Here is a 13,415-nt window from a genome sequence, read left to right on the forward strand (position 1 = left end):
AAATCTTGTTAGATTCGAATTTTAGATTCAAACAAAAACATTCGACCGAAGTTCCCGCCGAAATTATGCACATCAAAATAAAGAAAAATTTTGTCGATCCAGAAGCTTCAAAATAAATGCAGCAGCTTTTTTAGAGATGTGAAATTATTATACATTAGAGTATACACAGAAAAAGAAAATGTATTGTATTTTTTCGATTGAGAAGAAATTCTTCATTATTGCGTTTCTCTATCAGATTGATAACACTTTTCGATGTTTTTGTTTCCTTTTGTTTTGATGCATAGAGATGAGAAAATGCATACTGGTTTAAGCTATGAATGGTCTGAAACAACATTTTTGCAACAAAAACTAATTGGGGCGAACTTCTCGACTTTCAACTATCGTCAAGCTGTAAACCTGTCGAATTTTCGAAGAAAGAAGTGTTGATTGTTGAAGAATTGATGCTGAAAAGTCAAAGACACAGTTTTGTGGAGGATTGGGAGAGACACAAGAGACTTTTTACAAAAATCCCTCGTTACCTGGTTTAATCAAAGACATTGAATTTCCCTCGTTTTGTTATGGAAAATATTATTGACAAGTATTAAAGAATTTCAAGTTTTTATGCATACATTGATAAAAAGAACTGTTCGGTTTTCACGAAACGAACGAAAGTGCCGAAAGCTGAATTTATTTGCTTTGGGTCGTGTCACGTGTGTGTCTAGTAGTTTTGTAATAATTTCTATATATTTCATCAGTTTTAATTTCACTGGCTTTTTGGAAAGAATGGAGTAAGAGCTCATAAAAAAATAGTTTTTTTTACGTTTTTCCATTATTTATTCCGAGAGTTCAGTTCTTTTCGGCTGTTTTTTATAATTTTCTCACGCTGCTTACCCAAATGTTAGCCAATTTTTATTTAAAGTCGTCCCAAGGCCTCATAACACCCCTCTCTCATTGCATTCTCGATAAATTTTTCGATCCAATGAGGGGGTAGCCATTTCCAAACTCCTCTTAAAAATCGAGATATCGCATGTTTTCTATTTTGATGACGTCATCCTTTCCAATCTGGAGTTATCGCATTTTTTTGTTTTCATGACGTCATCAACTGAAAATGGCTAAAGATTCAGCCAAATTTAAAAATCGTACTCAAGCCTTAAAACCCTCCCATCTTATTCCCCATAAAATTCCCAATAGAATGAGGGGTTAACGACCTCTCCACTCTTCTTCAAAATCAAGATATCACATGTTTTCTATTTTGATGACGTCATCAGCTGAAAATGGCTAAAAATTCAGCCAAATTTGAAAGTCCTACTCAAGCCTTATAAACCTTCCTTCTCATCTCATTCCCCATAAAATTCCCGATAGAATGAGGGGTCAACGACCTCTCCACTCTTCTTCAAACTCGAGATATTGGATTTTGAAGTTTTTCCCAAACCCGTGACGTCAGTGGGTTCCTTTACCCCTAATGTTGTCAACGGTCAATTCGCGAATTTTGAAATTTTTGCAGTAAACAGGTACCTTATGCCCCAAGGGTCCAGAAAAACCAAAAACATCAATTTTTTCCAAGGGAAAGTGGGTTAAAATTTGCGAAAGATTGACACTGCAACAACTTCTCTTAAAAACGCTAATTTTTCACGAAATTTTCAAAGTTGAAACATTCCAGAGGCTAAACATGATGGAATAGCGGCTAGACGAAAAAAAAGGTGAAAAAAACTGAATTTCCATTTTTAGGGCCCGCATATCATTGAAATTTTGTAAATTTTGCTTATGCGCATGCGTTTGCCAAAAGAATCGCACTCCGCTCGCTAACGCTCGTTCCGTGGGTAATAAAGGTTTAAAATTTTTCTCTGGGCTAGTTAGGCGGTCATCGAAAAATTGTTCTATTCGCGTCACCTGCCCCCGCATCAAATTTTCCGCTGATTTTCCGGTGCAGAGATGCGGAAAAAAATCTGGGAAAAGTAATTTGTTCTTTTAAAGTATAGCTTTTTTCTCAATTGCTCAATTGTTTTGCTCGCGTTACCACCCGCCCCTGAGTTACTGGCGTGATTAAAAAAAACCTGGGAATGTTTTTGACCGCCCTTTCTGTGAGGCATTTCTACCAAATGGAGAACAAGCCTGCAAAGTATCTAAGACGTTGCACCAAAATTGAAGACACAGCGCCCGATTAGATTTTGCCTTAAGTCGGTCTGGACTTAGACTTTTTTAAGAATTAGTACAGCGCAAGACCTTCCCTTCCCCACGGCGTTCTCTGGCGCTCAAATTCACCATGTGAATCTCTACCGACCGGAGAAAATGAGGTCCTTGCATGTCCTTACACGTTGGAAAATAACGGCATTAAAAGTTCTGTTTACACTATACAAATAGAATATTTAAACATTCCGGTTTGCTTTCATGAGCTATTCGGTATTTCCGGGACCGCAAGTCTAGATAGGGCTTTAAGATATGTTCCCATAATTCTTTAGCGCTTTTAAATGCCAAACCAATGAAATTGCATCATTTTTCAAAAGAAGATGGCGGCAACAAAAAATCAACATGCACGTGCTGAGCACAACAAGGACTACTGCGCTCGAAAGTAAAGCTTTGAAAGTATACCCTTTTTGCCTTCTTTCTTTTACATTTTCAATTTAATTGTATTTATTATACGATTAGAACACTAAGCCACGTTCTACACTTTGAAAATCGTTTTTCAAAGGGTTCCATTTGGGGGTCCATTTGATGGTTCATTTTGGGGGTCCATTTTGGGGGTCCATTTTGGGGGTCCAACTTTTGTAGCCAGTTTTTGAGTAATTTGCGATTTTCAGGCAAAATTGATTTTTGGGGGGTCTTCAAAATCAAAAAAGACCTATACCACGTGATAAAGCTCTTCAAACTGAGCAAAAAAATGTATTACATCAAAGTCTCAACTTTTCTTGATCAAAAGTTATGGGCGTTTTTGTTGTCAAAAAGTGTTATAATTTTGCATAATTATGCATATTGTGGGGAAATTCCCTGTTTTCAATCATTTTTTGACCACAAAAACGTCTATAACTTTTGATCAAGAAAAGTTGAGACTTTGATGTACTGTAATACATTATTCTACTCAGTTTGAAAAGCTCTATCACGTGGTATAGGTCTTTTTGATTTTGAAGATCCCCCAAAAATTATGAATTTTTAGGGCTTACAATTTTGCCTGAAAAGCCAAAAATCGCAAATTACGCAAAAACTGCTGGTTTACAAGCTTGGTAACATTCAAATTCGGAATCAGCATCCTCAACTTGACTAGAAAACATCAAAAAGTTGGTCATGGACATCTTGAATTTTTTCTTATCTTTAGTTCTCAAACGAAAGCGGGAGTTTGATGCAAGCGTTATTTTCTCAAAGAATCCTTTTTGATTGGATGAATAAGCACCTTCATTTGATTGGATACTTCTTTTTAAACAGTCGTACGGCAATTTTTTGATTTGACAAAATAAAAAAGCGATATTGCCGTGATTGGATAGTAAAATATTTGGCGCTTTCACAAGCATTTGCGATTGAACAAAATAAAACAATCTAAATATGTTTTCAGGGGGTGAACGGGTGAATTTTGTTTGCCAATCCGGGGAGTCTTCATATACCACTGCACAGAAAAATTCATGAAACTCCTGGAAACTGGCCAACTTAATCTTGAGTTTGGGAAATCCCCAAAATTGGCAAACAATCATTTTTTCCCTCTTACAGCTTTTATCTTTGATCTTTTATTGGTTTCTTTTGTTGATTTCTTGCGTCATTGATGACATGCGTGAAATTTCTTGAAATAGAAACACACAGATTTTATGAAAGCTGAATTGCATAATGTCTGATAGGGATTTTTTTTGTGGACTCTTCAGAAGTTTGACACTTTCTAGTCCGACAGCTAGAAAATCCGACAATGCAATTGAGGTTGCACCAGTTTTCCAAAATAGATTTTCTCCAACAACGAGGGATGAAAAGAATTAGTGTTTCCTCAAAAAACATTTATTTTAGTAGCCCCTGCTGCCTGAATAGTTGTTTCGGAGAATGCGATAGCCTATTGAATAACAAATAACACTACATACATTACTTTCCCTCAGCCAATAAAAACGTGATGAATTATCTTGTCTCCAGGTAACTGGTGTGGAGTAATTAGTTATTCAATAGGCCGTCGCATTCTCCAAAACAGCTATAGCCAAGCCAATGTCATGTGAATTGTTTATTTGATCACTTTGCTATTATAGCAGGTGAAAGGCCGTGCCAGTCTGGTATAGGTTTAAACGGCTTATCTCTAAAAATAGATTTTCCCTTTAGTAGTATTTTGAAAATATTATTTGTTGCCAGTTGGAGAGGGTTCACCTAGGGGAATCAGCCAAATTTTCAAATTTAATCAGAAGAAACATAGGTTCAGCCCCCCCCTATTTTTTTGGGGGGGGGGGGGGGGCTAAGAAATATTTTGGCCTTTAAAGAGCCTGGGGGCTAAAATTACCAAAATATTTGGGGGGACCTGGATTGTTGGGGGAGCCTAGATGATCTGACTGGGACTCTGGGGGCTGTTCAGCTAAATTCAAAAGATATCTTATCTTACTATTAAATCAAATATAAAAAGCAAAAGACTTGTAAACGTAAATATTAAAACAAGTAAAATTTAGTTTTCATTTATCAGTACTTGCATATATTTTTTATTGATTTCTCTCTACGGGGGCGGGAGAACAATGTTTTTGTTTTTGTTTATCTTGGGACCTGAAGTGTTAGGGGACCTAATACAATTTTTTGGGGGGAGCTAAATTGTTGGGGGACCTTACTTTGTTGGGGGGAGCTAGAAACCTGGCTGAAGCTATGAAACAAAAGTAGACTAATCTGATAGCCCTAAGCATAAAAAAGAAGATTAGGGGTCACCTTTGAGAAGTGGTTCAGTACTTCAAAAGATATAAGAAAAATGGATTGTGAAGAACTCACTGTTTTGGTCAAAAGGCGTCCAACATCTTCCAAGCAAAATCCAAAATGCAGCGCGCACCAAAATATTTCAAAATAGAGCGGAAGCAGACTACAAAGATGACGTCACACACACGCGGTCTGCTGGCGCAAGGTTAAAAACTTCTCAACCATCATGTTTTAAAAATTGAAATACGCTATTGAAGCAATTCATTTGAAGAAAAACAAATCTTACCAACAGAAAGCCCAAGCTTTGAGGATTCTTTTGATGCCTGCTTATAATGTGAAAAGTTAAAAAAAAGTATAAAAAATCTTGAAAATCTTCTTTGCTTTAATTTTTCTCTGTCACTTTCCAACTAAACCGTGCATCAGCATACTTCAAAGGACAGCTTGAAACTTTCTGCGTTCAATAAAAAAAATGGGAACGAATGGACCATCGCTTCAATAGCGATGGCCGTTTGTTTACATCTCAATCAAAAAATTTTTGGTACCGTGACATCTTCTTTCTCAAGATGGTGACACGTGATGGGGAAATGAATGTACAGTAACTTTTGATAGAAAAAAAATGTCAAAGTGATTTTTTTTATTTCCATCTCTGATAAATTCTCTACTATTTGTGAAAAACTTTGGATGCAAAACTCAAAGTATTGGGTATAAAGTTATGGGTCATTAAAGTCACTCGAAGACCCTTTTTCCTTTTTCCTTTTTTTTCTTTTTTTTTTGCGCTGAAAATAAGCGCGTGTTTGACCTCCTTAGTCACCAATTGGTAAAAGTTTAGATGATTTAAAAAAAAATTCAAAGGGACTCCTCAGTGAAGAATTGTTGATTTCTTAGATGCCTTAATTTGGGGTTGGCTGTCAGACAAAATATGACTCATCAAAGACCGTGCCACTGTTTTCCAACAAAAAAACAGTCGGAGTAGACAAACTTCTGCGCTGATTCCATTTTGTCTGGATTCGGACTGTTTTGTTATTGGACTAGAAAGTGTCAAACTAGTGAGATTTAACCCTTTTTTTCCAGCCTGTTTACATGATATAGATTTTTTTTTGTGATTGCGTGATTAGATGCTAAAACGATATGGTAATTTGAAAAATTTTTGAGCTGTGTGATGCGTGACTTATCAGACTTATCAAAGTCTTTTGCTGATTTGCATGGATGATTAGGATTGGGCGATTCTAGTAGTTATAGTCAACAAAAGCTATCAAAATATACTTAAAGTTTTTCCTAATATGCACCAATAATACATATCAAATCTTCAATCTATAGAGCCCTAACCCTTGAAATGCTTTTAATTGATAATTACATGTAATTTTAATAGATCTGATAGTAGCATTCAAATGGATGCTATAAAGAATGCAATCAATAAAATACAAACATTCACAAACAAACAAAACGATAACTTGTTATTCCATAAGCTGAAGGCTGATGGTTTGGGTAATGTCACCCCACGTGATTATCAATTATACGGCATTGAATGGTTGACACATTCATGGCTACAACGCCAAGATGGTGGGGTTATACTTGGTGACGAGATGGGGCTTGGTAAAACTTTACAGGTATCAACACTTATCCTCTTTCAACTTGAACAACAATATTGCTCAAATTTTAAGGCAATGAATAATGGAAAGCACTGCTCATTTATTTTTGCTCACTTGTAAATTCAGATAGAAAACTTTTAAATGTATAATTCTATAATTCTTTTATCTAAAAAATTGAATTTTTTATCTATTTATTTATTTTTTGCAACAATTCAGCCTTTTATTAACCCGGGACTACTCAGTTGATGAGTTTTTTGTTGTATTTTCTTTATATCATCTCCCAGGGGGGGTACTTAGTCAAAAATAGGTGCTGGGTATGAACGGACGGTACTGTAATGTCGGGAAAATCACCTTACATCTTCTCTAAGGGTTGCAAAAATCAGAAAAATTTAAATTATTCTCTCTAGGGGTTGGAAAATTCACAATCTTTAGGAAATTTGTATTATTTAGAGTGAAAAAATTGTAAAAAAGTGTCTCTAAGGGTATGGAATTTTTCAAAAATCAAAGAAAATTTTTCAAAAAAGTCTCTCTAAGGGTCATCTTTTCAGCAAAAATCAGTCTTTTTAAGGGACGGTTTTTGGTCGGTCATCCTCTAAACCTAGTACCCCCCTGGTATCATGTTAGGTTTTTTTCTCACCTTTTTCATTTGCATATGTCAATGAAAATTTTATTATTTCAGTCTGTGGCATTCTCACTGCACCTGGTAGAAACACATCAAGTTGAACAGCCAATCCTGATTCTTGCACCACTTTCTGTGATTGATGGATGGAAACAAGAATTTGCAAGGTTTTGTTTAATTAGTTTGTACATTTAGCAGGAATTTCTAGCAGAGTGAAATCGTATTTCCCTTATTTAACAAATTATGAACTCAAGCTGTCTCGACAGGGGGTCAATAGTTTTTTCTGGTCCAATCCAGAGGATCGAATTAACGTAGCTCATTTCGTGGTTCGCAATGCATTTTGGTAAATTTACAAAGCAAAAATTCAAAAGCTCTGCAAAATCACGATGCAATATATCTCATCTTCTTTGAAAGATGATTAGTTTGAACAAGTATTTTGAATCTTTAAGCAAATACAACTATTACTTTGCTTAAAAATCATTCTTTGAAGTAGAAAATGCATCGTATATTGATAAAAACCCATTGTGAAAGCTAAATAATTTCGAAGCTGCTTTTTTGGCTTTCCTTCGTTCACCAAAAAGTCTGACTTAATTTCAAATCTTTAATTCGATCCCTGTAATCTAATCTAATCTAATCTGAAGAAATGTTCTTCTTTTTTAAATTATACAGAGAGAAGAATCTTTAATACCATTTGATTCATTTTGATTTTGAAAAACTAGACCAGTTTACGATGTGATGAAGATATGAAGAAGTTAGACGTTTTTGATGATATTATTTTTTTCCAAAATAAAACCAACTTTTTGCTCGCATCTTCTTGCTCGTCTTACTAGGGCTAGGGGGTATAAAAGTTTTTAGTGAAAATTGCATTTTCGGTACTAATTATCTCCACGAGGTTTCAATGATGCGAGAATACTTTCATTTACAGGTCAGCACCTTCTTTGAAAGTGATCATCCACATTGGAGATAAAGATTCAAGAGAGGAAAGAAGGCAATCCATCTCAGATCATTTCAAGGTGAATATTTTTCAGTCAGATTGAGGGAGATCTCAGTGTTCGGGCTCAAACAGTGGCCTATTAAAAACATTCAAGGGCAATCTTGGAAACTCATAAGAGTTGGGAAGAGCGTAAGATTGTTTGAAATTGTTGATAATTCAATGAATTTCATTATTTGGATTTCTTGTAACAGAAGAATTGCTAATTTAGATAATGGCCCCTCTTTCCCTCAGATCATGGTAAATTAGTTATAAGTTGATTGGAAATTAAGTCTTTCCTTATGTTCCAGAACCCAGGGAAAATAATCTTTTAATTACTGTCTTAATCATATTGGCATAATAAGTAAGACCAAACAGTTGAAGTAGCTTTATTGTGTCAGTTTTATTCACCTGGTATGTATGTATATTTTAGGTAAATTCAGATAGATTTATTTATTTTGTCAAATGTTTTTTGATTATTCTTTGTTTTAGTTTAACAATTGGACGTCAGAGAAACCTCCTTTCAACGTCTTGGTAACATCCTACGAGGTTAGTGTCTTACATTGAAAAACCAAGTTATCAAGTTATCAACAGCTATAGAATGACATCATCCATTGTATTTAATATTAAAATGATAACATTTCGACAAGATTTTAGTTTTCAGCAAAAGCTTTACATGTTTTAATATATTTTACTTTTGTTTCCCACTTTCTTTTTTGATTAAATCGCATTCTCTGCTGTTTAAGAATTATGATACAGTTGACAATGCAAATAATTCTTTTTTTTTCTCCATTATAGATTTGTCTTAAAGATCATACCTTCTTAGAAAAGTAAGTGCAGTGATACCTTGATTTAATCAGAAAACAAATTCAACAATATTTAGCTTTTATCTATACACCTGTAAAATTTCAACCATGAGGCTCGTGACCTAAATTTAAGCCCTTTTTGACCTCTTTTTTTGGGCTCGTGGAGATCAAAGAGACCGCTAGTGTTCGAAACTTTTTTGACAGTTTTCGATACGTTGAACACGTTGAGGATGGTTAAAATTATGAGGCTTATGATCTAATAAAAAGGCCGACAGCTCTCGAACTAACAGTTGAAGCTAACGTTCTACTATTCAATGAGCTCCATTATGTTCGACAATACTAAAAATAACCGTCAACAAGAAACTCTCATATACAATGTACCATCATTCGATATGCTCCCTTATCCGTTGAAAATTCAATTTCCCTTGAAAATTGAATCAGATTGCGTCTCTAAATCTCAAAAAGTCTGTATGCAAAATTCTAAGTTTTAGCAGAGACAACTAAATTCATCATCTACCTTATACTACATGTGTTTAGGTTTAAATGGAGTATGCTTATTGTAGACGAAGCCCATCGATTGAAAAATGCTGAATCGCTACTTTATCAGACATTGAAAACTGTAAGTGGAGATCCATCTTTGCTCAATTAATGCTCCCTGTCCATCTTTTTGATTCAGTTGGGATAAAGATTTACTTCTATTGAAATACCCATTGTTTTAGTACAAAAGAGAGTTGGACGGTTTTTCAGAGGGGGGGTGTTGAGCCGCAGCTCTCTGACATTCCCTTGGAGGATACACATTGAAAGATGCCAGAAGTAAAGAGAGTTTAAGGACTGAAGGCCCTTGGGGCTTAGATATTAGGAGGGGTGGTGATCACCTGAACCTAAGCAAGTTTAAAGTAAAAGTAAATTGCAGCGAAAAATGGCATGACGTTATGATCAAAGCATTGAAATAGCCTGCTAACTTCGTTTAATAATAAAATTCTGACTTATTGTCAATGTCGAAAAAATAGTAAACATAAAAGGTAGTTATTTATTGAAGATTGAAGTAAAGTAGATGAAAATAATATAAAAAGCACACAAGGGATAGGGGGTATCTTGTTTTTACTTTGGAATTTTCTTTTACTAGACTTGCCTGGTCATCCGTCTGGGGGAGCTCATTCACGTTGATCGTCGACATTTCGAAATTAATTCTGATTCTTGTTTAAAAATGTCAATTAAAAACTATGTGAAGTTCTTCAGTTAAGCAAAGATTTTAACTTTATTGAGCCGTTTCTATACAGGATAAGCCGTGGTCAGTTGTTTACCAAGAGATTATTTCCTTAGCTTGGTTTACCAATGTCTAACCGCCAAAGGGCGTAGAATCGCGGTCGTTATACAGAACACACTTTGTTTATAAATCAGATATTTTTCATTTCAGTTGGACATGGGTTTCAAGGTTCTGTTGACGGGAACTCCAGTTCAAAACAATTTGAAAGAGGTAAACTTTGATTTAAGTACCACAAGGAGCAATGGTCGATAGGTCTAAGGCGTCAGCATGATGCATAAAAAATGTGGTTCTAAAAACATAATTGCAAGGCGTGCATAAATTTAAGGGTGCATGATTCTTTTTTAGGCCTATGATAGATTTTGATTATATATTGTTGTTGAACACCATTTAAAAGAGTGCTCGATAACTGTGTAGAGCAATTTCATAAATTTATTTCAAAATTTTGAAGTTAAAAAAAGTACATTACTTCAAGATTTTGATCAAAAATTCGCCATTAACTGATACATGGTATAATTTTGAATCTTCCTTTCAGCTTTATTCACTACTTTCATTCACATCTCCTGATATCTTCTCAATTGAGAACAGTGAAGATTTTGTCGAATACTTCTCTACAATATCTGAGGGTAAGTAATAAGATTTTTCATTTATTTTAGGGGGTTAGCTTTGCCTACAACGTCATTTTTTAGCCATAAAAACTTTTGCCCCTCTAAACCGATCTTGTACAAAATATCTTTTTAAGGTACAGTTTGTCACGAGGACTTCCCCGCACCCTCCAATTAAAATCTTCATTCGATTTGGCTTTATTCATCTCGTCTGCTCTTCTTTTCCATTCTTTGATTTGCTCTCTCTCCATTTTCGGTAAATCGTCGGTGATGCTCAATTTTACGTATTTCTCGTGCTGTCTTAGTTCAGTCAACTTCTTCATGAAGCGGTACTTTATATGGCTGTCTTTGAATGCGACTTTGATTGGGCGCACACCATTTGATTGTTTTCCAACTCGAGAGACGAAGGTTGGTTGAGCTTTTACGTTGACGTCGTTCAAAAGTTCGTTCACGAAATCGATATCTTCTTTATTTTCTTTTTCAACGCACCCCGTGGATGATGATGTTTGCGTCTATCGATAGCTTTCTTTGGTCTTCGATTTGTTCTTCGACTTTCTCCCTTCTAAGTAACTGCTTCATGTTGTTTAGGTTCAACGAACCATTTACTTTTGCAGCGTCGGTAAAACTTCTTGGTTCTTTTGCCACTTGAACTTTCGAAATCTTAGCATTCACTGTCTCTTCAATTTTGGTGGATAGCTTCTTTTCCAGGACGGAAAATTGGCTCTGGATTAGATCAGTTAACTTGATTTTTATCTTTTAGGTATTCCTGACATCTTGCCTGTAAGTCCTTGACCACGGTGTTAAGTCTCTTTTCATTCTCACTTTTAACGGTGTATAATGCTTTCACATGCATCAATTTCTTTATAGCTGTGTGTACAGCATTCTATTCTTTCTGCTTGATGATGGATTTTTATGCTGAGGTCTTTTGCCGGGGAACAACAAGTTATGCATTGGTATTTTCTGTAACCTTTATTCAAAAACACAGAGACCCCACTCGGCATGTTTTTCATGATTTTCATGATTTTTGCAAATTTGGCATTTTTCATGGTTTTTAGCATGTTTTGGATCATTTTGGCATGTTTTTCAGAGAAACATTAGGGAATTTTGTTTATATTGTCTATTCTCTGTCCTGATATTCAGATTCATTAAAGATAGCTCAAAATAGCACTTTCAGCCCCCCAAAATTCTAAAATTTTCTCACTTGCCCAACCTTGGTGGGCAACGTTAAATATTATCTTAAGTTTTCAATAAATACCATTGACAGAAATGTTAAAACAAGGATGTGTCAGGTAGGGGGGATCCATCTTTTCCAATGCTTTATAGGGAGGTATTAGATTTCCCGAAAAAAATGGGGGGGTTTAAGATTTTAGGGGGGGGGGTCAAGGAAAAATTAGGGGGGGTAACAACTTTTGGTCAAAATATCTATCATATTTATATTGATTTAGATATTTGGTATGGGACAACTAAAAAACAAGTGTAGATAGCTAAATCTTTGCCTGCGGCACCATATTAAACTCTTTTTTTCATATAATTTTTGATACAAATTTCAATGTTTTCGGTTTTGAATGACTGGTGGACTGCTGCTGTCAATAGCACGGGTTCGAAATTTTTTTTAAATAGGGGATACACATATACGGGGGATGAAATAAAAATAAGGGGTTTAGATCCCTCTGCACACTATGTTTTTCTCTGTTCAAGCTCTACTTTATAAAACAAGTAGCCAATATTTGGAAGTTTTGTCAAGACTACATGTCACTGAACCACCTCATTATTTTTCCAGGGTTTAGACAGGTCCATGACCTCGGCAAAACACAGGGTTTTTTTAAAGCACCAATTTTTAAAATGTCTCTTGCATTATAGCTTGTATTCTAGTGTCTGGATATACATGATTTTTAAATATTTCTCCTTTGGGGCCAACCTTGGTTTTTTCAGGAACAGGGCTCCCTAAGCTAAAATTTGCCTTATGTATATTTTTCTGATTCTTTGTTATATTGTTCCTACATTTCATCAGTTATTTTCTATTTAGTTTTCCACCCTTGAAAAGACACTTTTTTTGCATCTTGAAAATCATAAACTTTCCTATTGTCCAACCATGGTGGGCTACATTTTAAATTGCAGCCTTTGATTGATTAATAAATTCCAAGTGAAATGATTTCTACTTATGTTTGTGATATTTATTATATTATATATCGATTTCTCATCATGTCTACATCACTGTTTTTAGGTACGGGAAACACGGGGACTTCGTTGATTAATAACTCTACTTTTTGGCATGTTTTTCATGTTTTTCCATTTAAAATTAGCATTATTTAGCATTTTTTTCTGCTTTTTTTGGCATTTTTTCATGCATGTTTTTTCAAAAATGCCAGTGGGATCTCTGAAAACATATTCAGCTGGTATGGTGGTAGTCCAGTGCAGGCATAATGTAGCATTCTTTGACATTTATGACATTGAATCTTTATTATCTTTAATGCAATTATGCTCCGTTCAACGGTTGTTGTCAATCTCATCTTCATCAAGGGTCAGTTGCTTGTTTTTTCCATCTTTTGAAATTTTATTAAAAATTCTCCATTTTTTTGAAAAAACGAAGAGCACAACCTTTCTGTTTGACGTCAAATTTTTAACTTAATGTGGGTGCTTCCCACGAAAGATGAGCTTGCCCCGTACACTTTTTCAATGACAAGAAAATGTGCTTAAGATGAAAGCAGCTTACTGGGAGGGGCCTGAACTGA

General features: G+C 35.1%; 1 protein-coding gene across 1 annotated transcript in view; it reads left to right on the forward strand.

Annotated features, from left to right (window-relative positions):
* The first annotated feature begins 6,145 nt into the window (after positions 1 to 6,145).
* LOC136801144 (chromodomain-helicase-DNA-binding protein 1-like) overlaps positions 6,146 to 13,415 on the forward strand; it is a 48,381-nt gene continuing 41,111 nt past the window's right edge. The window contains exons 1-8 of the mRNA XM_067057767.1: positions 6,146 to 6,437; positions 7,099 to 7,205; positions 7,964 to 8,051; positions 8,501 to 8,557; positions 8,807 to 8,838; positions 9,352 to 9,433; positions 10,232 to 10,291; positions 10,614 to 10,704. Of these exons, the coding sequence (XP_066913868.1) occupies positions 6,219 to 6,437; positions 7,099 to 7,205; positions 7,964 to 8,051; positions 8,501 to 8,557; positions 8,807 to 8,838; positions 9,352 to 9,433; positions 10,232 to 10,291; positions 10,614 to 10,704 (736 nt within the window). The 5' untranslated portion in view covers positions 6,146 to 6,218. The remainder of the gene's footprint in view (positions 6,438 to 7,098; positions 7,206 to 7,963; positions 8,052 to 8,500; positions 8,558 to 8,806; positions 8,839 to 9,351; positions 9,434 to 10,231; positions 10,292 to 10,613; positions 10,705 to 13,415) is intronic.

Source organism: Clytia hemisphaerica, unplaced genomic scaffold (assembly GCF_902728285.1).
Source record: "Clytia hemisphaerica strain Z4C2 unplaced genomic scaffold, Clytia hemisphaerica genome assembly, whole genome shotgun sequence".
Classification (NCBI taxonomy): Eukaryota; Metazoa; Cnidaria; class Hydrozoa; order Leptothecata; family Clytiidae; genus Clytia; species Clytia hemisphaerica.